Source organism: Lampetra planeri, chromosome 22 (assembly GCF_965212315.1).
Source record: "Lampetra planeri chromosome 22, kcLamPlan1.2.h2, whole genome shotgun sequence".
NCBI classification, from domain to species: domain Eukaryota; kingdom Metazoa; phylum Chordata; class Hyperoartia; order Petromyzontiformes; family Petromyzontidae; genus Lampetra; species Lampetra planeri.
The window spans coordinates 11824204-11847149 of NC_136128.1; the positions used below are offsets into that span (position 1 = coordinate 11824204).

At 52.1% G+C, this 22946-nt stretch overlaps 1 protein-coding gene across 2 annotated transcripts; it reads left to right on the top strand.

The window, feature by feature from the left end:
- The first annotated feature begins 1644 nt into the window (after window positions 1–1644).
- Window positions 1645–21979, top strand: TMEM214 (transmembrane protein 214). Of its 2 annotated transcripts, XR_013586609.1 has the most exons (18): window positions 1645–2070; window positions 4252–4424; window positions 5021–5171; window positions 5675–5806; window positions 6704–6786; window positions 7891–7996; window positions 8738–8819; window positions 9138–9239; window positions 10582–10723; window positions 11013–11104; window positions 12323–12374; window positions 12857–12976; window positions 13380–13503; window positions 14337–14433; window positions 15165–15333; window positions 15704–16269; window positions 16465–19762; window positions 20992–21979. XR_013586609.1 is itself a non-coding variant. In XM_078604486.1 (17 exons), exons 2-17 carry the CDS (start codon window positions 4257–4259, stop codon window positions 16577–16579), a joined length of 2301 nt encoding a protein of 766 aa, XP_078460612.1. In that variant the 5' UTR covers window positions 1645–2070; window positions 4252–4256; the 3' UTR covers window positions 16580–21979. The 2 variants fall into 2 exon arrangements, 1 of the variants encoding a protein (XP_078460612.1); XM_078604486.1 differs by having other exon boundaries at window positions 16465–21979.
- The last annotated feature ends 967 nt before the right edge of the window (window positions 21980–22946 follow it).

Genomic DNA, 22946 nt, shown 5'->3' on the forward strand with positions numbered 1-22946 from the left:
CTAGTGCGCATTTCAACTGGGAAATCGTGTCCGGTGGCTTTACGCCAATTTACCGAAATGCGCCCAGATGTTGGAAAGTCTGAAAGGTTCCAGCCAGGATAATCGCTGTGCATGGGGACTTGCGTGACTAGGCGATGTGCAGTACAGCAACATCAATTGTTGTGTCCTGTACTCTATGCGCCCCCCCCCCCTCTCTCGCCCTTCAACCCGCACTTAGCAGAATGGTGAAGTATGGTCAAAATACTCCCACGGATTGGGGAGGCCCTCAATGTGCCATGATAAATGGTTACCTCCCGTGTACATGATCATAATGTTTGACCATACTTCCCCATGTTGATAAGTGCTGCTTTATGCATATGTGGGTGCACATTTACAGGCAATGTTGCGACTGAATTCTATCTAAAACACGGACTGAACGCTTCGTGTAGCGTTAACAATTGTGACTTCCTTAACATCAGTAGGAATTGTAACATTTGTAAAAAAGGGCTCTGTGACAACTGAATTACATACGCCGATTAAATCATAATAGAGACACTGTAAAATAATAAAATAATGGAACCGTTATTTGGAGTGTGTGTCTAAGTCTGAGTGAGCTGTTGTCAGAATGCGCGGCTCAGTTTTGTGTCACTGGAGTCTTGAACAATCTGCACTGTGGCCTTAAAAGGATGAAATAATAGCGACCCCAAGAGGCGACCATTGGGGCAATGGCGCTTCTCTATACCACATTGATACCACAGAGTGGAGAGCCACTCCATCTGTGTGGGGTCTCCATGTGCTATGAAGAAGGGCCATTGCCCGAAACGTCGAATAAGTTGTAAAATAGAGGTGGGCGGGGACTGGGGGGGGAGGGACTGGGGTGGGGGTCGGTGGAGACTTTGGGGGGGGGACTAGGAGAGGGGGGGGGGGCTGGAGGGCGACTCGTGGGGGGTGGAGGGACTCGTGGAGGGGGGGACTGGGGGGACTAGGGGTGGGGGTCGGGGCATGGGGGGACTAGGGGAGGGGCGAAGACTTGGGGGGGGGAGTCGGGGAGGGGGGCGGGGCATGGAGGGGACTAGGGGAGGGGGGAGGGGCATGGGGGGGACTAGGGGAGGGGCGGAAGACTTATGGGGGGACTAGGGGAGGGGGGCGGGGCATGGAGGGGACTAGGGGAGGGGGGAGGGGCATGGGGGGACTAGGGGAGGGGCGAAGACTTGGGGGGGGACTAGGGGAGGGGGGAGGGGCATGGGGGGGACTAGGGGAGGGGGGAGGGGCATGGGGGGGACTAGGGGAGGGGCGAAGACTTAGGGGGGGACTAGGGGAGGGGGGAGGGGCATGGGGGGGACTAGGGGAGGGGGGAGGGGCATGGGGGGGACTAGGGGAGGGGGGAGGGGCATGGGGGGGACTAGGGGAGGGGGGAGGGGCATGGGGGGACTAGGGGAGGGGCGAAGACTTGGGGGGGGACTAGGGGAGGGGGGAGGGGCATGGGGGGGACTAGGGGAGGGGGGAGGGGCATGGGGGGACTAGGGGAGGGGCGGAAGACTTAGGGGGGGACTAGGGGAGGGGGGCGGGGCATGGGGGAGACTAGGGGAGGGGGGAGGGGCATGGGGGGGACTAGGGGAGGGGCGAAGACTTGGGGGGCGGGGACGTGGTGGGTCCCCGTGTTAACTGGGTGCTTGTCACGTGACGGGAAGGGATGGACCCTCGTGCTTGCAGACACAGCAGGAGCAGCAGCAGCAGCTGCAGGATCTGCTACAGCTCGCGACAGGAACAGCAGCGATCGGAGCTGCAACAGCGGAAGCTGTAGCAGCAGCAGCAGTAACAACAGTGCTGTCAACATCGGCAGTGATAGCAGCTGCAGCAGTGACAGCTGCAACAGCAGGTCCAGTAAGTGGTAGGAGCTGCAGCAATTAGAGCAGCAGCAGAAACAGCACCAAAACGAGGTAGCAGCAGCAGCTACAGCAATTGTTGAAACAACAGAATAAAGGGCAGTAGCGGCAGCAATAACGGGAAACAGCTGAAGCAACAGCAAGATACGAAGCATCATCAGCAACAACAGCAGCAGCAGCAGCAGTAAGAGGCGTGTGGAGAGAGGTGAGGGTATTCTGCTGGAACGAGTCGTGGTGCCGTGGTTGTCCTTGTGTGTGTGGTTGTTGTGAATGGTTGTGGTGTTTGTGGTTGTTGTGAATGGTTGTGGTGGTGTGTGTGGTTGTTGTGAATGGATGTGGTGTGTGTGTGGTTGTCCTTGTGTGTGTGGTTGTTGTGAATGGTCGTGGTGGTGTGGTTGTAGTAGCCATGCTTGTGTGGTGGAGGATGGCTGTGGATGTGCGTGAGAAGGTGGTGGTTGTTGTTGTTGGTTGTTGTTGTTGGTGGTTGTTGTTGTTGGTGGTTGTTGTTGGATCGTCGGGGAGCGGTGGTGCAGCGGTTAGCGCTACGAACCTGGTGACCTGAGTTCGATTCCCAACAGCAGCGATAATTATCTGAACCGTTCTTGGGCCTCCCCTAGGTCGACTCGGCCTCGAATGAGTGCCTCGTGCATCGCTACTGGGGAGACAAAGGCGGCCGTGCATGGGTTTGGCCACCCACCCCTCGTGTGCCGTGCCGGCCTTCATAGGCACTTGCCCCTACAGTCGGGGGATCGTTGTCTGTATTGATTGTTGTGTTGGTCGTGTGATTGTGGGTGGTTGTGGATGATTATGATGTTGGTGGTTGTGTTTGTATGAACATCGTACGTAGGGTGTCGTTGTTGTGTCTTTATGTCCGGATGTTTGTGTGGGTGGACGTGCGTTGTTTGGTTATGGTCGTGTGGTTGTGTGGCTATGTGTGGCTGTGTGTGTGTCTGTGTGTCTCTGTGTGGTTGTTTCTGTGTGTGTGTGGTTGTGTGTCTCTGTGTGTGGTTGTGTGCGTCTGTGTGTGTGTCTGTGTGTGTGTCTGTGTGTGGTTGTGTGTCTCTGTGTGTGTCTGTGTGTATCTGTGTGTCTCTGTGTGTGGTTGTGTCTCTGTGTGTGTCTGTGTGTCTCTGTGTGTGTCTGTGTGTGTCTCTGTGTGTGTCTGTGTGTGTCTCTGTGTGTGGTGTTGTGTCTCTGTGTGTGGTTGTGTGTCTGTGTGTGGCTATGTGTGTGTGTGTCTGTGTGTGTCTGTGTCTCTGTAATGAATCCACTCGCTCTCTCCCGTCTGCAAGAAAGCCCCAATGGCCGCGCACATTTTCACAGCCTCGATCGTAATTCTCGCTGTGACAATTAAGCCGAGTGGCATCAGCGTGACCATGATTATTCAGCTAATCACTCGTTCACAATGTAACGTAATGATTAGGAATTTAATCAGTGACTCAGAATTTAAATGAGCTTCTGTGGTGGCTCAATAAAATGAACTCCGCTGTTTATCATTTGCATTACAATGTACATGATAACCCCTTACAGTAGCGAGGGCTATCTGCAATTGTACCTCTTTGGCATGAGCATAACAACACATTACACGTAACCCGAAAGAGGCTTCATATGATTGCATTTTACAAAAGATATTAGTGTCATTAATGTTCATGATGGCTTCTATCCAGGAAAAACCTCACGGAGTCTCTAAGCCAATTTTCACAAGACTACTTGCATTGTGATGTTTTTGCCATTTTGCAAGTGACTGGGTTTCCAATTTGAGATGTGGAGAGTTACTCCTGATTCAATAGATCAATAAAATACCTCTCTTATCATTCATGCAGTGGGTCCCAAATTCATTTGAGGTTCGATACCCGTGCAAAGATACTGCATGGGTGGGATACTGTTTAAAGAGGATATTTACTTATCATTTACCCTTCACGTTTTATCAAGCCCCTTTCACCCAAATAAACAATATTACTTCGAAGTCACCATCGTCATTGGCCATGGTCAATCCACTGCTGGATGAATGCCTCCCCAAGCCGTTGACAACTCTTAAGATCCTGCAAAGTAATCATTCTCCACCTTGCACCTTAAGTGAGCACAGTGCAGTGTTTGAGCAAAACAGCTTTGCGGAACCCCAGTCATCCTTCACTACCTCCTGTTTCATCGCACGAATCAGATTATCTTTGTGTCAACAGCGAGCCACCTCTCTCGGTGGGCCATAGCTCGGTGGGCCACGACATGGCCTTCCTGGGCCACATCTATCAACCCGCGGGCCACCATTTAAAGAACCCTGGTGTACATCATTGCTGTGCCAATGCAATCGTAGGCAGGCCCTGGGTTCTCGCCTCGGGTGTTGTTTAATCGACAGGCGCGCTCTCTAAACCAGCCGTGCATCCCACAGGAGTGATGGTTTCCTCCGAGACCCTCTGGAAGGCAGTGGGCAGGTGCGACGCAGATGCCCCAAAGAGGGCCCAAGGAGGCAAGAGCCCTGCCAGAGGCTCCACCTGGGGCCGTCAGGAGCCTTCCAACGAGAGCCACTCTCCCCCTGCGACGCTGACCGATGCCCTCACAGATGTGGGTTCGCACCGCCAAATGTTTTGTCATTTGACGCCGTTGTTGTCGCTGGTGGTGTTACTGCTGACGTTACAGTTGTGGCGGTGTTAGTGCCGGCGTGTAGCGTGTGCCGCGTGTCTGTGTGTGTGTTGTTCCCTTGACTTCCTGCCCGCAGCCTTAATATTTGCTCACAACCACCATTGTTAGCCTTTCGCGTGTAAGACTATGCAGGTAAATATTTGCACTTGCAGGATAATTCAACACTCGGGTTTGTCCTGTAACATCCTGCCCATGAGCCTTGTCAACTCCACAAGACCTCAAGGGTGATTTAATGTGACCACCACTCGGTGGCTGTTTGGAGGTGTGTTTTGTGTACGCGGTGTAATTATCTGGTGTTTTCTGTAGTTGCATCTCATGCACAGGGTGTTGTGAAAAATACATTATGTTTCATCATCATCATCATCCTCCGATATGATCAACCCACTGCTGAATTAATGCCTCCTCATGCCGTTTCAATCACACGGTCCCGCGGTACCACAATCTATTTCTCTCCTTCACATGACGATGACGACGATCGTGACGATGATCTGTATTTATGACGATTGATCTGTTAACAGCTAGACGAGGAGGAGCTGCAGGCCGAGTTGACCAGAAGCAAGGCGGAGCTCCCGGCGTCGCCCTTCACCTGGGCCAGGAGTCTCGCCTGCGCGCTCAACAACAGGATCTCCGTCCCCGAGCCGGAGCCCGCGCTCTTGAAGCACCCGCACGGTGAGAACTGTGGAAGCCTGAAACTCGACCGCAGACAGGGGCTCGTGCCAACGTGTTCAGGATTTAAGGTTGGGGTCGTACTAGTGGCTGTTTGGCTAGTTGGTTAAGGGGTATGTCGGGTACGAGTAGCTGGCTCTTTAGTCATGGTCAATGGTAGGGCTACTACTATTAGCTGGCTGACTCGTTAGTTATGGTGAATGGTCAGGGTTGTACTAGGTACTGGCCTAGTTGTTTAAAGATAGGGCAAGATTGCTGGGCTAGTGCGCTCCACCTCAAAACTACTTTCCTCTCCTCTCGTATCGTGACGTTGCACCTATGCTGTTTTTGGCTGTTATTCATTTCTGGTGTCGGCAGCACCACTTGCACTTTAAATAATTATCACTCGGTGATGAGTAATTAATGTGATGTACAATGGATGAATTATTTATTGCAATGGAGAGCGCTTGCACAAAGGGCTATTGTGCGGTGTTATTGTGTTGTGCTGCGTTGTGTTTCACCTCTAGACTACCCGCTCTGCTTGGCGAGCAAACGTCTTCGTAACATCATTGAGTCCGTCTTGGCAAAGGCCTCCCTGCTGGAGCTGCAAGGTCTCTTCGATTTCTGCCTGCACATGATTCTTCGAGTGGCGGACAAAGGTATGGCTTGTAATAATAACAATGTATTAGTTTTTTTCAAGGAAAGCCACACTCAATCGTATGAACTCGTTTCAAGAGGATTCTGCATTGGGTTTTGAGTTTAAACGTTTTCTGCCAGTTAAGCTCCATTATACAAGTGGGGGAACAGAGCATCCGGAGAAACCCACACGCGCAACAGGGGGCAGCACTCTATCCCCGGACAGATGGAAATGGATGGAGATTGGTCCGCTTGCTGTACTGCAGTCTCCTGGCGAGCCAGGGTATGGCACTTCAAATGTTTGGCGTCATCAATCCGAACACGCAGTCACACGCCGTGACCACAGGTTTCATGCGCATGCACAGCACGATTGTCAATCCACTGCTGGATGACGAGCACCTCCCCCACACCGTGCTGGTCATGGGGGTTATTGGATCTTGCTTCACCAAGCTGGTTCGTGTGCGACTGCGATGTTGGGGAGCATAGATGTACAAGCGTGGTACGGAACAACAGCAGATTTAGCTGCACAACCCTCTGATGTCGATAATGGAGTTTCACAGCATGGTGGTTGCCAATCTTAAGCAATATCAAGGCCCAACCCGACTTGGCTTCTGTAATCTCACACGATCGAGCACATTGTGGGTGATTTGCTAAAAACAAAAATGTCACTCATATCGGTATAACATCTAAATCCTAAGATATGACTTGCAAATTGCTCAATTGGACCCTCCCCCTGTTGCAAAAACTTGGCATGACCCTCCAGAAAAAGAGTCTTGAGACTCAATTAGGCATTCCTGGATAACTGATCATAATAATGACAACAATCAAAGAGAATAACTGGCTCATAGACTTTATTGTTCGTAGAAGCGAAGTTGTGTGCAGCACACGCATTGAGTTGATCTTGTTCCCTGTTCTCCAAGGTGACGGATCCCATGGATACAGATTATTCCTGCAGGCCATCGTCAGGAGGAGCCCAGAGGTGGTGCGAGACAACCGCGACAAGGTGAGTCCTTGTCATTGTGCACACACTGGGTCGTGAAACCTGCCACCCAGGAGGAACCCTCTTGAACCTCGAATTAATTGGAGTGTCGCGGTAGCGAGATGTTAACTACCTCGCCTGATATACAGGATGTCGTGGGTTCGATCACCACCCTGACGCCTGTATATTTGGAGTTTGTGTGTTTTCCCCCCTGGTCATGTGGATTTTTTTCTCCGGGTCCTCCGTTTTTTCCCCGCCACATTTACAAACATGCATTTAGAGTATTTGGCTGCTATACATTTCCACATTATGAGCCACTTCGTTGAGCTATAATTTTTGATTGCTAGGTCGCTTCTGAAAAAGAGCGATACAGCTCAGTGGGCCTTACCTGGTAAAATAAAAACTAGTTTACAGTTTAAATGGTTTAGTTTACTGCACCGGATCAGCCATTCGATGCCGGTCCCATTACATGTGCTTTCCATTTCAGCACCACATAACGATCCGGATTTACAACTTCAGAATTAGAATGAGAATCTGTATTCATCCTGGAGGAATCCGATGAGCTATAAAGCTCTTCCTCACAGATTTCCAGTAGGGGCAGGTGAGCAAGTTACAATAACAAACAATAGAAAAAAACATCGTAGTGCAACTTAAAGTCACAAAAAATAAATAAATAAATAAATAGAAATAAAGAAAGTTCATGAGCACAAATTGTATAAATACATACATTCCTGACGATTTTTCAACACTGAATGCAACCTTGGACAAGGCAGAACTCTATGTTTAGCAATTCCCCACTTGTCCTTTTGATAGAGACATTCGTTTGTGTGCGACTGTCTGTGTGGGAGCGGTGGTGCAGCGGTTAGCGCACCGCGCTGCGAATCCGGTGACCCGATTTCGATTCCCGCTCACGGCGAACACCAGTGACGATTATATGATCCGGTTTTGGGCCTCCCCTGGGTCCACTCAGCCTAAAATTAGTACCTGGTGTGGTGTAAATATCATCACCAGAGGCAAAAGTGGCCATGCATGGTGCTGGCCACCTACCCCCTCGTGTAGCCAACAGCACTTGCCCAACAAGTCTGTTCAAGGCTATACGGGGGAACTTTGTCTCTGTCTGTGTGGCAGTACCTGGAGTTGGTGAAGAAGCATCAGAACAAGTCCAGGCGCTGCCTCTGTATCCTGTGGTCGGTGGGGCAAGTGGGGCACAGCGACCTGGCCTCTGGACTCTTGGGTAAACAACCCTGGGACTTTCCGGTGCATCGTTTTACAACATCATCATCTCGATTTAAAGCTTTCGTGACTGCAGGGATTCATATTCTTGGTTCTTTTGGTAAAGTCACGTAGAAGGGAAACAATAAAATGATAAAAATATAAAACAATAAAATTATCACGACGATTCGATTACAACACAAGCAATCATCATCAAGTGTGAAAACCACAGCCAGAAAATTACTCTACACACAGAGCTACTACCACTACCACCACTACCTCTACACACAGAGCCGTGGTTTTCACACCTGATGATGACTGCGTGTATTGCAATCGAAACGTCGTGAGAATTTTATTGTTTTATATTTTTATTATTTTATTGTTTCCCTTCTATGTGACTTTAAGGAAAGAACCAAGAATAAGCATCATAATTGTCATCATCGCCATCTGTTTTGAAATCGTTAGTATGCGTGAGCTCTCTCTGTCCTGTCTGCCAGTCTGTCCTTAACTGGGTGACGATTAACTTTCGCAAGGTCATCCACTGTGGACGAGACATTCGTGTAAAGTTTGATGGCTATTCAGCACCTAGCTAATTGAAAACCAAACAAATTGGTGAAAGTGTTGCCCAAAACTTGAAGACACGGCTAGAGCTCGTAGCCTGGCACAAGCGCCGTCACTGGCATCACTGCCGCTTTGTGGTGAATGCCTATCGCTGTTGTTTTTTGTTCAGTGTGAGTAGCTGCCTTGGCGCGTTTCCCCACAGTGTGGTTTTCCGTGATGCTTCCCGTGCTGGGAGTCAAGTCTCTCTCCGCCTACGCCATCTGCTACCTGGAGCGCCTGCTCGTGTACGTTGCACGGCCACGGCCGCCCTGCTGATGCGTTGCCGACACACCGTGCGGCGGCGTCGCAATGCACGCACGACGCGAGCCGGTTAGCGTCTGCCACGCTTTACGGGGGACATGGCACGCCGGCAAACGGGATGACGGAGCCGATGGTGGCCGGTGGTCAACACTTGCCGGCAAAGGAAGGGAACACGCCCCAGAGGACGTCCACCGCTTGACGGCACGACGAGCACGGCTCGTGTGCGGGAGCTGTAATGGCTGATGGTGGTGATGATGATGATGATGAAAGTGCCCGTCTGCTGGGCTGTGTGTGCGGGACAGGCTCCACCCTAAACCCTGCGCCGGCTATGGGGTGCTGGGCCCGCAGGAGCTGTTCCCCGTCCTCGACTTCGCATTCATGCCCAACAACGCGCTGCAGCCACAGTGCGGGAGCCACACGGCACCACAGCCACCCCAGTGCACTCGCTCGCTCACGCACACACGCTCATTCACAACACGCAGGTACACACACACGCGCGCTCATTCACGACACGCAGGTACACACACACACACACGCTCATTCACAACACGCAGGTACACACACACGCGCGCTCATTCACAACACGCAGGTACACACACACACGCTCATTCACAACACGCAGGTACACACACACGCGCGCTCATTCACGACACGCAGGTACACACACACACACACGCTCATTCACGACACGCAGGTACACACACACACACACGCTCATTCACAACACGCAGGTACACACACACACACGCTCATTCACAACACGCAGGTACACACACATGCGCGCTCACTCACAACACACAGGTACACACACACACACATTCACAACACGCAGGTACACACACACACTCATTCATGAAACACAGCTACACTTGCTCACACATTCTCTTTCCCACCCACACAAACACCCTCGTTTACACACGCTCATTCACTCCGCGCCAATAGACTCCCTCACTGACACGCTCATGCACGCCTTTGCCATCGGACGCGCTCGCACACGCTCCTTCACGCCACGCCAATCGACTCGCTTGCACGTGCCCATTGCACTCGCTCACACACACACACATTCGCCGGCTATACCGAAAGAGGTGCAGAGTACGACGCATATTGTGCACGAGGAGGAGGATTGCCATCTGAACAGATGTCATGGAGCACTGAGAACACTTAACATTGCCGACGATGATTGCTGTGGCTTGGCCAGGCCTAGTGCGCGAGTGGAACACGTTCTGGAAATTTCGCCACTGGCTCAGGGCCTTATTACTAATCAAGTATATAATTACAATAACCCCCCCCTCAAATCTTTGCACCTGATGAGTTAATGAGTTAATGATGACGTCATCCTGCTGCTGCTCTATATAAGAACGGGAGACACAGCAGAGCCTCACCATTTTGGTGAATTGCCCGATGATGCTGGATGCAATTACCAGCGAAACGTCGTACTCAAATTGTAAATGTTGTGGTTTCACGCTTCAACACACCGGTGGGCTAAAGCAGTGAACTATTTGTCTTTTGTCAACATGACACTTTTTTACTGATTGGCCGTGTCGGGTGGTGGAGGGTTACGACACATTTATAAATAACGCGATCTAAACCCAAAAATCGTTGATTATGAACAATATTGGTCGCGAAAGCCTACGTGTTAAACCCAGCAACGGAGATACAGTGTTTGTCCCATGCTTGTTTGGGCAAGGGGACACGTTGACCTTTGTCGTTGCTGATGTGTGTACACGTGTGTTTGTTTGGCCCCAGGCTGCAGATGCAATTGCTCGATCTCTACCCCAAGCTGGTTGTGCTGGCGTACGGCGCGGAGCCGGAGATGGTCATGCACACCTACTTCCCCTCCTTCCTCTCGCGTCTCACCGTCTCCTGCCCGCCGAGGCTCAAGATAGAGGTTCGTGACGCCGTGGGTAACGCGTCGCGATCGTTGTTGCGGCGTCACGCGACCCACACGCCGCTGTGTAACGAGACGCGAGGCGCGATCGCGCTGGATTGCACGATCGCGGCACCGTGATGTAATAGCGATGCAGGGTGGCGTGGGGCGACACGGTCACCGTACGCCGCACGGCACTAAGAGACGATTAAACTTCGATGCGTGCGCTGATGAAGTTCGCACGGGACAATGGTAACGTGTTGCCTCCGTGGTTTCCGTGACGATTAACGGGGATGCGCGTGCTGCTTAGCTCCTGCGCAGCCTCACCGAGTGCCTGCGCCGGGACTGGTGCTCGTTTTCTGTCTGGAAGAAGCTCTACACCGCCCACCTGGAGCAGTCCAGGTGAGCTACCTTGGTTGTCTTATTTCCCCCCTCCTGCTTGTGCTACCCCACGTCGCGTCGTGAGACGGAGCGCCCATCTGGATTTCTCGCACCTTCCATGCTAGTGGATATCACACAACAGCCCGTGGAAGCAGAAATCACTGAGCTACTTCGGAATCCCTTCAAATTGGAACCTCTCGTCCACACATTATAGAGGCAGCACTCTCCCGCCTGCTCCGCCATCAAAATTAATGTTCGTCGTGTGAAGGTTAAGCCGATATTTTTCATTGTCAGATTTCGTATTTGGCCAAATTAAGTGCGTAGGCATTGTATGCGGTGGGGGCTTTTTTCTGTGCACTCAGACCCAGTAACTCACTTCACTTGAGAACCCGATTTAATCACAGGCGGCTGAAACCCGGCTCAGCCCTCCGACCTCTGAGCCTCATGACGAGCTCCCCTATTGGCTCCTTGCTGCAGCCATGTTGTGCACTGTACGCGTACAGTACTGTGGTAATGCACAGCGAGCCTGTGATTTGTATTTGACAACCCGTTAGGAAAATCGTGTAACCGTACTTTTTACGATTTTTTGTTAAATTTCAACGCAATGTCAGATAGTTGTATTGAAAATGTTTGTTATTCAGTCATTGTGGAATGAGTCGAGTCTCATAAAAAATTAGAGGCTTTTTGGGTTAGATCGCGTAAATATACATGTGTCGTTAAACCCGCCACCACCCGACAGAGCCAATTAGCAAGGTTTGTCACGTAAACAGAACATGCCAAGTCATCACTAGTACAGCCCACCGGTGTGTTGGAGAGTAAACCCACAACATTTAGAATTCGAGTACTCCAACACATCGGTGTGCTGAACTAGTAACGAATTGGCAAATTTTTTTTGACGTGGCAAACCTTACTATCCTTACTAATTGGCTGTCGGGTGGTGGCGGGTTTAACGACACATTTATATTAACGCGATGTAGCCCAACAAAAATCTCTTATGGATAATATTGGTCGCGAAAGTCTACGTGTTAAACTGAGTCTCATCAACTTGCTGAACCTGGAGGCTGTCTGTTTTTGAGCACAGGATATCAGAGATCTGACGTATCCATCATGAATTCCTTGAGCTGCCCTCAATCCTCGTATGTAGGCGAGTCTTTAAAATGCACCCCGCGTTTCTTATACAATTGCAGTTATACAACCGTGTGATGAGTGTTGCGTTGTGTGTGTGTTGTTTATCTGCAGCATTTTGCTGAGACATCTGTTGGAAAACTGGGGCACTCCTGCAGTTGCCAAGGTCGTGCAGTTTGTGTGCTTTACATTTATATAACACACACTTCTGTGAGCGGAATCATTTCTTTATCATTCCCAAGATGTATCATAAGTTTTTCTTTTTGCATGTATTTATTTTTTATCTACACACGTCAACATTGTTGTGTGACAAGTGTTATAATATTCATAAGCTATGGTCATCTTGGTCACCCGGCTCACACAAATGAGACCGTCCTCGTCTGTTGCTTTCTCACCTGGTCAAACAAAACATTTGAACTTCCCCGGTTCTTCGCACCGTCTGAAATGAAGTCTCGGGCCGTGTACGCCCCCTGGGCCCGAGATTCCCCACCTCCCGATTCCAGAGAACCGGGCCCTACTTCACAGTCCGAGTCTAGCGTAACCCGACAAGAAGCTGTATTGAAGCGCTGACCGACCAGGCGGGGGAGTGTCGGGGTTTGTTCCCACGTTGAGAATTTTAACCGTGGCGGTGCCGCCGTCACCGCTCAGGTTTCGACGGAGCGCCTGCGGCGGACGGCTCAGGACTTTGCGGAGACGAACGCGGAGCTGCTGGCCCGCGGGCGCTGCGTGGACACGGGCGGGTTCGTCGCCTGCACGCACGTCACGGCGGTGAGACTCTCCCCCCGCTTTGGACGCGTGCGGCGGCGGTGTCGGTCCGCCGCTGGGCGAGGGCCTCCCCCACGCCGCGCGGCTGGCGGGCGTCGTTTTGACGACGACTCTTCACCCGCGACGCTGCGCAGTGCGGGTTGGCGAAGGCGGCGAGCGCGGACGTGCCAGCGTAGGATAATGGATTCTGCTGCCCACTGTCTCTGAACTGTGATTAGTAAATACCTTGTAGATTTAATGTTTGGCGACTAACACTTAGTCTGTGCTTTTCAGTTGCCTGGGTGAAAAGTGAGCCAAGGGTTTGCCCGTTCCTAGCCAGCTGGCTGAAAAACTTATTTCACTAACTCGCTAACAACAGAGTGTGCCGTGTAAACCCGCGTTGTGTCGCACTGCCGCGCGTGCCCAGGATCTCCTGGAGAAGCTGCGGCGGCACCGGGCGTCCTCGCGGTGGCCGCGCCGCCTGCTGCTCGTGGCCTCGCTGCTCGTGGCGCTGTGCGCTTGCGACGTGCACGCCCACGGCTCCTACCAGGGTAACGGCGAGTCCGTGCGAGTCTGAGCGAGTCCCAGCGAGTTTGCCGTTAAACTGGCTGGCTATACTATCTGCTGACTCGGTCTCTAACCAGGGCGGTGATGGGGCCAAGCTGTCGCACAGGTTTACGGTTCAAGCCCAGCGGCCACCCTAGTTAACGGTCTGGGTGTATTAATCATGAAATACGCGCCGTCTGCTCTGCAGTGGACGGTCACAATCCTATGACATTTTATACAAAATAGGCCAAGTGTGCCAGTGGCATGGTGCCAATTTGTCAAATTTGATACGTTACTCGCAATTTACTTAATTGAGAAACCACACGGTGATATCACCCTCCTACTGGCATGCTGAAGCCCACTTGTTGCCCAGTTCAGCGTTGACATTGTGCCTCACAGGGATAGCTTCTGCTGTGGGGGGGCCCCCTCCACAGCGCTCCCCGATGCACTGCATGGGAGGCGCAGCATGAACGTTAAGTGATGATCATGATGATGATAATAAAACGCAAAGAAGGTGGTACTGGACTGCAAAAAGCACGATTCTGACCATAGAATCGGTACCTCCCATTGACCAGTGCGGTCATTGGTGACCTGGCTGAGACCTTCAAACAGCTGCAGTTGAGGATCCTGGTCAATCGCAGGCGACTGCCCGGATTGTAACCCAGGATGTCAGCGGTGGCAGGCTCGGCGCTCTGACTCCTGAGCCACGCGGCCGCCACGCTTAGAAAAAAAACCTTTCAACGTGAGGCTCGACAAATCGTTACGGCAGGGACGCACCGCTGGGTTCCGTGTCTGGTGAATGACGATCGTTTCCGCCGTGTGGATTCTCCTCCGTCAGCCTCGTCCACGGCGCTGCTGCTCCGCGGGGCCAACCTCGACGCGGCGCCGCAGGAGGTGTTGGCGTCGCTCTCTCGCGCCGCCACGCAGGCCGGCAGGTAACCGCGCGGCACGCACGCTCGCTCTCGCGCCGCCCCTTTATCCCGGTTGGCAGGACGACGTCACCAGAAGGGGATGGTGGCCGGAGGGCGAAATTAAGGACTGAGTGGGAGCCGAAAAGGATGAGGGGGGAAATGAGCCTGAGAATTAGTCCGCCCTGGGGATGGGAGTGATTTAATCAGCTGGTGTGTAAGAGCAAGATGGATTGTTGCAACAATGTGGGGCTATTGGAGATGGTGACATATTGGGGGAGGCCTGCATGGCTGATGGTGGTGATGATGATGAATGCTTCAAGAGGGTAAGTCCGATTTAGCTTTTGTCATTTCATGAGTCTTAAATGAAAAAGGCTAAACAAATCAAATAAACCACAGCGATTAAGAAAATAGAAATCGGCGCGAACACAATTGTGTCGCATGAAAAATCGAGAATATTTACGTGAATTGACCATGGCTGACGATGATGAGGGTCATGTGGATTATTACCATGATTATGATTCTTATTACACTTGATTACCCATGAAAGCCTCGCAGGAGGGTCTTGCCAAGTTTCCGCAGTAGGGGGTTGATGTTGATAGTGAGTTATTTGCAGGTGAACTTTCAGCATCGCGATGTTCGTCCCGACACCAGTCACGTTCTACGTCTTTTGTTTCATTTTCGCTCGACCGTGGGCCGCCGATGGCGGATGATAACGCTGGGCGACGTTGCGCTCGCTTGCCCGGCCGTGTTCCCAGGTGGGCGCGGGAGACAGTGCCCGCGTGCTGCTCACGAGCCGTCGTGGCCGCGGGGCCCAGCGTGCGGTGGGCGCGCGAGGCGGTGGTGACGGCGGCGCTGGGCTCGTGGCGCTGCATCTCAACCGCCGTGCGGGCGCTGTGTGATGCCGTGCCGCCCCTTGTCACCTGGGTACGCGATATATATATTTTTTAACATCGCTTTCCAACAAAAGTTGGAACACATTCACGCATTGGGGACCATCCGTTTGTCCGTAACAGGGTAGCACGATAACTTGTGTGTGTCACGAGAGCGTGAAAATATTTCTGTGTACTGGAGGGAATCAGATGAGCTAGAAAGCTCGGTTTCACAGATGTCCAGTAGTAGTGGCGGGTGAGAACGTTACAACAACAAACAATACAAAAACTCATTTTTAAAATTACAATTAAACCTTTCCCCTAGCATTGCTAGTCCCGATGGTCGACGTTTGCCCGTTTTATATAAATCTTCCCCATGGTGCCCGCACCACCCGTCGCGGTCTCTCTCTCTCTCCCCCGGCCAGGCCACGTCGTACTCCTCGCTCAACGCCTCGACGCACGCCCTGGGCGAGCTCGCCTCCTCCGTGCTCGGCCACGGCGGGCAGCTGCTGGCCTCGGTGCGCGACCTGGCCGCGGCGCTCGCGCACGCCGGCCGCCGCGCCTGGGCCGTCGCCCCGGGGGCCGTCGCCGCCTTCTGCGCCGGCGCGGCCGAGACGTTGAAATCGGCGCTGCGCGGCTCCTGGCTGTGGCTCGTCGACGTCGTCCCCCGCCGCTGGGACGAAGCGCGGAGGCGCTCGGCGGAGGCGTGGTTTGACGCGCGCCGCAGACTGCTCCCCAACGGGTTTCCCGAATCGCCGGCCGCCGGGGCGGTCGCGGCGGCGGCGCGCGGGTTCGTGACGGAGGCCGTCCCGTCGGCCGCGGCCCGGCTGATGTCGTGGCTGAGCGGCGCCATCCTGACGGCGCTCGGCGACGTGTCCACGTGGATCGAGTGCCGCGTGGAGGAGAGGAGCCTCAACGTGTCGCGCTGGCTGGCGGAGGATCTCCCCGAGGCCTCGACCACCGTCTGGGCCTGGATCTCCGGAGTTCTCCAGTGAGCTTTGTTTGCAAAACGTAAAATGCAGATTCGTGCGTAGCATTGACACTTCTCCTGATTTTCAACGATGCCCGGCCTCGCTTGCGATTGGCCAAAGAGTCCACATATGTGTGTTGAAGTCAACGCCGGAACCACCACGGTTTTGCCGACATTCTCGCGCTGTCCGTTGTGCTCTCGCCTCTGTCTCAAAAGGGGCGACTTGTCGCGTTGCATCCAAGATTGCATCCTTGCTCTCCTGCGGCTGAGCTGGGCCTGCCTCAGAGTCGCCGCCCACGTGGTCGGCAACGTGGCCGGCTTGCTCCGCTGATCGCGATCGGAGGTGGGCGTGGGGGGCCCTTGGCTCCGCGTGGAGCACTCGGTACGTTTTGAAGACGCCTGGAGTCCGACGTCGCTCCACCAGCTCAGCTCCGCTCATCGCGGCCGATTGTGAACGCTGACTGCTTCAGAGGGTCCAGCGGGTCTCATTACCAGACGCCACAGGTGCAACCTTACCAGCTCTCTATCTCTCTCTCTCCGCTCGGCCACTTGCCCACGTCTTAACGTCCTGCTGCATACCACGTCGGCACCACTGGGTTGTGGTGTCATTGCCGCGTTTGGGACCAGACACGCTGTGTCTTGGTGGGCAGATTCCATACAAAGTTACATCGATCGGTATTTAAGTTGATATTGATGAGTTAATACGCTGTGGGACTACGTTGTGGGCAGCAGAGAGCAGTGCAGCAAAATCTATTGTTGTATTGTACTGTGCTCCAACGTCTATGCTCCCCACCTTCACCAACCTACACCGACCAGCATGGTGAGGTATACTCAAATAACCCCCATGACCCGCGTGGTATGGGGGAGGCCCTCATCCAGCAGTGGATTGACAGGGTATCTACATGTACACATACTCTATGGGCCAAACAAGTCATGTGAGTGGCAGCTGAGTCTGGGGCCAGCGGTTACCCTCTGCGATGGGTCCTTCTCGGTGTTGTTTCCTACGCTGTGACGTGACCTACCCACGTGCGATGGAGCCACACACAATCCCTGAATAGCTGGCCAGACCAGTACACCAACTGAGCAATAACTAAGTGAAATGGTCCATTCCAACTCCTGATGTTCAAGTCAGTACACACACAAACATGCGTGTCGATTTGTACAACCTTCGTATTAAGAAATACACAGTATTTATTGTTAAGTCTTTTTCACCCAGTTTATTCCAAGTGTGCTATTGGCATCTTGTCATAAGATGAAGAGTCTATCTTGGAAATCTCTTAAAGCAGTGCATTGTGTGTTGGAGATGACCTGCGGAAGAGATTTGCAGATGACTGTTCCCGAAGATGTTTTCAAGTGGCCAAGAAACACGGTATTTTCTAAACTTATTATTCAAGGATGTTGCCTATTTTTTTACAATGGCTTTCTTTCTATGTGGATAAATTGATGCTTCCTACAGGAAACATAATTACTCGGCCAACAATACGAGTTACTTTAGAGGTGCAACTTGAAATGACGCTACACTACTCTTACGTTCAGTTTGCATTTATATATCAGCCTCTGAATACCGTTGTGTGAATGAATGGTTGGTTACATTGCCACGGCCAGCCCCTGGACCTCAACCGTGCAGGATCAGTGTGGTGTCGTGTCGCCTTGTCAAACTTGAATGGGGGGAACCCCTTTCCAAATGCAAGGATCTTATTCCCACAGTGTGATGTCCCTTTGATGATGTGAGTTCCAGAAATCGAGGGTGTCGATGAAGAGTTTATAGAAATATCGTAGCTATACTATTAACCTATAGATGTATACGCACGGAGACTATCGAAAATCGAGAGTATATATGATAACGTGTTTGTTCAGTGTTTCTGCGTGGCTGAAAACTGTCAGCATTTCGGCGTTGCGATGTTACGTCCCGTTTGTACGGTGACGCAGGATAGCACTAATATTTAATGATGTGATTTCTAATGAGAGTCCATTGATGATTTAAGTATGAATTTAAAGTTGATGTTGGACATAAGCCCTTAGTTGTGTTTGTTAAGTTAACTGTCAGCGATATATATGCTATTTCCCTCCAACCCTCCAATAAGCAGATAAACTCCCACAATATTATACCGCAGAAGTTACAAGATCCGTACCTACCAGAGAGTCACGGTTCTCCGGCGCATTTTGGCCAAGTAAACATTTTGCCGACGTCAAAATAATTCCGTGGCTGTTTCTATTATCAAAAATTCCACCACCTCCCCCCTCCCGCAAGACAAATCTGTGATTTCTCGCTCAAATAAACATTTCAGGCAGCGCTAATCTCCTGTTTGGAACCCCGGGCCAGAGTTTGGAAATTCCACATTCCTATAACGGGGACGAATGTACCATTGGACAACCACTGTTGACTTCCGCACAAATTGGTACTCGTTTTTAATGGCCCCCAGAGGGATGATTGGCCGAGTCAACTCCCATCTAGGAGTTGAACTCGCAACCTTCCAATTGCGAGCCACTCGCTTCCACCACCGAGCCACAATTAGATGACATTGTGCACTTGTGAACGCGTCACAACGAGTTGCGGCGACAGTGTGAACTCAGTTGGGTTCGACAGCTGTTCTCCAGATTTAATTGCAATTGATATCCCTTTGCTTCGCCAATACGCATTGCATAAGTCTTCCGAGTTCACTCCCGCGGAGTCTTAAGCCTGTGCAGTAATCGATCGCTCAAAGGCTACGGCATTTCCAGTCCGATGACAGCTGAAACAAAGTGCGTGGCATTGCGGCGGGAGCGGCGTTCCAAGGCGCTTGTGCCGCTACGCCGAACGTGGCGTCCTGACGAGGTGGCGGGGCGCCACGGTGGCTGGGAGATGTTAACTACCTCGCCTGGTATACAGGAGCCCGTGGGTGCGATCCACACCCTGACGTCGGTTTATTTGGAGTTTGCGGTGTCTCTCTCTCCCCATGGTCGCGTGGATCTTTCTCCCGGGTCCTCTGGTTTTTCCCCGTGCATTTAGAATCACCATGCATTTCAGAGTGTTTGGCTGATGGAAATTTCCACGTGATAAGCCACTTTGTTTAGCTATAGTTTGTGGTCAGGTCACTTATTAAAAAGAGCTACATAGCTTAGTGGGCCTTAGCCGGTGTCGTGGCGTAAAGTGTCAGTTACTTTAACCTCTTCCAAGATGTCTGACCAGCGTGGAAGAGTAGGCCAAGATTATATCCTCTTGAGAGGCCTGTCTAGGGCTCTGGCTGGTGGAGTCCCATCGCCAGTGGCGTGAGCGGGCTATTGCTGGGCTGCACCTTTACCTTACCGCACGGCACTAGGTGCAGCACAACGAGGATTGCCCGCGAGGGTTCGGGACTCGAGAATGTGGCGTTGCGGTTACTCATGTCTCAATGCAGATTATTTATTTAGAGTGATATTCTGCAGCTCTTTGGATGCCGCGAGTCAGCCCGCGTGTGGATTCTTTGCAGTAACTTGGACCTGGTGAACTTCATCGTTGCCGAGGGCCACGTAGGACTGCTCGCAAACACCTTTGGTGGGCCACACATTAACACACACGGGTTGCAAACATCCAACTCTATTTCCATCGATGGATAAATGTCCACTGCAGGCAGCTTTCGAAGTGGTAGGCCTCGTGTGTGTGTGTGCTGGCCGTGTATGAAATGAGGTCACGTGCCTTTTCTGCCCTGCCGGTTTCTCAGTTCCCTACCACCGCTGGTTTAGGAGGTTTAAACACCGGGGAAACGTTGTGACGTGTGGGCCACGGTCAGTGGCTCGTAGCAGAACTTTTTATTTTGTCTTATTGGGCAGCGCGCGCCTCACCGCACCACCCCCAGAGCTCTTTGCGAGTCTGCAGCTCGTCTGTGCTGCACACCGGCCGGTGGGTTTACTTGGTCCTCAATTCGTCGTCCATTCGGCCTGAGCGAGCGCGACGATCGCACGGAACGTCCCGTCGTGGGCTGGGGTTCTGTGGTTCATTGTTATTGTCAAACCGTACGGCTCTGTTTTCATTGATGAGCTGCAGATGTTGCATGCGGTGAGTGACACTTCTTTAGAGGACCTTGGTCGGCCACTCGATGGTCTTAAATGTGGCTCCTTACACTTCGTGTTTTTAATTTGCAACATCACTGTCGTGAAGTTATTGGACGTTGCGTATGTGGGTGTTGTGTGTGTTTGTGTGTATTTCTGTGGGGCGTGATAGCGTAGCGGTTAGCGCGCCGCGCTACGAACTCGGCGACTCGAGTTCGATTTATGCTCACGGCCAACGCCAGGTGACGATTATCTGAATCGGTCATGGGCCTTCTCAAGACACTGTAATTGTTTACTCTGTAGCAAATGTATCAAGTAATAAACACCACAGCATTTATTACGATGTATTTTCCTTCCCTTTGCAACCCGACACACCTTGCACTGGACCAGCCTGTTACTGATTCACCGTCACGTCTAGTTGGTGTTTCTAAATCGTCTCAATCCTTTTGTAAATCACGTGACTTCTGTGTAGCCACCCCCACTCTGGACCCCTCCCCTCACCTGGCCCACTGTGAGAACAGACTCTCCTCCGTGCAGCAGCAGCAGCAGCAGCATCGAGTCCCAGATGCAGCCTCTCCCTCCCCATCCTCATCTCTCCCGACCCTTGGCTGCCGTTTCTCCGCTCCTTTCCCCCCTATTTCCCTTTATTTCTCTTCTCTCTTCCCTTTCCTGTTCCTTTTATAATTCCCCATGCATTGTCTCCTTGACTCGACAACCCCTTCCCGTGGGGTGCAGTCACGGGTACAAGGCTCGATCATTCCAACGGCCGCCCTCGAGGTTCCACGTCCGAACGATCAGTTGCTCGACCGAATCGAACTCGCGCAACGCGGCCATCGCCTGCCGACACGCGACCAAGTTGCACGCAACCGATGGCGCGTGTGTCTACTCGGATTTACAAACTGGTTGTAAAAACGACTTCTGGAAGAGAACCCCCCGCACATTCCCTCTGTGTTGTTATTTTTACGATTGTGTTTGAGTTTGTTTACGTGCAACTATTTTCATTTCACGTGAATAAAACCTAAACTCGTGCCTTATAATTTACCGTGTAAAATAGTTGTTAACCGGAGTCCAAAAAAGGAAAATGCTATTCAAATTCAGTTTGCCTCGGTGTTTTTGGAGTAAACCACATTTTTGCCGTGACGCATTTTAACCTCGGAATGTTTTGATGTATGCTTGCGATGATGCACAAATGCTCCTTTTCCACTGGCACACCCGAGCCGTGCCAGCGCGGGTGCTTTCCTCGGGCCTCGCAGGACTTCTGTAATCTGGTTCGGGGCCAAGCAGGGCCAGGGGCGGGGATAATGACGCGGTCATTGTTCGTGATGTCAATCAATACGCTGAAGACACAGCGGCACCTCGTCATCTGTACACGCCTCGATTCGTTCATCCCCGGTGTGACGTCAGTGGCATGGCTCTGCTTCTGCAGTGGAAAAACGACCCGGTGCCTCCGAGTCGCGCTAGGCTGGCTTGGCACGGCCCGAGAGCGGCTCGGTTGTGCAGTGGAAAAGATGTAAAAGGGTTTAATGGGTTGTGGAATCACTTTATCCCTGGTTAGACGTGTGAAAAGTTGGTGAAAGTCACCCTTCCAAATATATGTAGGGCTCCTGGGATCACCTGTTCACCGTTTAAAATCCACTTTTATTCTGTTTGTGCACTTGTCTAGTGACCTTAATGTGGATTTTAAAATACCTTTTTTCAATAAATGTCACAAACATACCAACGAGCTAACGGCGTGGTCTCTGTTTGCGACCACACCGGTCCGTGCCTTTTCTTCCCTCCCCGTTTTTTTCTTTTCTCCTATCTGTAGGCGTCTATTCTTTTTAATGAAGATTGTTTTAAACGTGCAGCGGCTAATGAACGAGCGCAAAAAAACGATAACGCCGAAGCCTGAAGCGCCAAAGCGATGAAAGGTCGAGGATGGTGCCGCTTGCCCAGCGAGCGCCTCTTTTTTTTGCCTGCGAGGTGCGGTGTTGACCTTTTGTTCAGAAGATGTTCCCCTCTTTGATGATCACCGCTGATACGAGGGCTCTTCCTCACCCCTGCGCTGGCTCCCGTGTTCGCTTTAAACGCCTCTCCGAAGTGACATTTTGCAAAACAGTTTGTGCTGGCGGCGAAAAAACTCGTGAAATATAGATCAAGGGACACTTTGGTCCTCTTCCATCGGCGATAACCTTGGAATGCGATAGAAGGCGCTTATTTATTGTAACGCGTTTAATTTGTGCTGCGATACAGACTTGTTGGGCGGAACACGGCGGGGGGGGGGGGGTCACAATGCGAGAGCCTCTTTAAAGACAACCGGTTAGAGGCTTGACAGAGCAGCCTCACCGTGAAGATTGGTTTGGCAGGGAACACGCAATTCGCAGCAAAGGCAGTACCGCAGGGAGGGTCGGTGGGGCTTTGACGAGCGATAGTCTTTAGTCAGCCTTGTTCTACCCACTGCTGTACGAAGTCCTCCCCAAGTCGTCGCCACCTGTCACGCTGCGGTTTTTCCCGCTTTGCTCTCGCAATAACGCCTGGGAGAGCGGCCGCCGCGGAGAGACGGAGCGTCGGAATCGTCGCCCTGTTGCGAGAGCTCGATGGATTGTTGCCTCCTTGGCACCTGGGGAGAGATGGCGATGGCTTTGAGAGGCCTTCGTCCAACAGTGGGTAGAGCATGGCTGACGATGCCTACGTTTTAACGACTGTTCATC

Coding starts and splice junctions, on each gene's coding strand:
- TMEM214 (XM_078604486.1), top strand. CDS start 4,257: ATGGTTTCCTCCGAGACCCTCTGGAAGGCAGTGGGCAGGTGCGACGCA. Junction 5,807..6,703: donor TCTTCGAGTGGCGGACAAAG/GTATGGCTTGTA, acceptor CTGTTCTCCAAG/GTGACGGATCCCATGGATAC. Junction 11,105..12,322: donor GCCCACCTGGAGCAGTCCAG/GTGAGCTACCTT, acceptor GTTTATCTGCAG/CATTTTGCTGAGACATCTGT.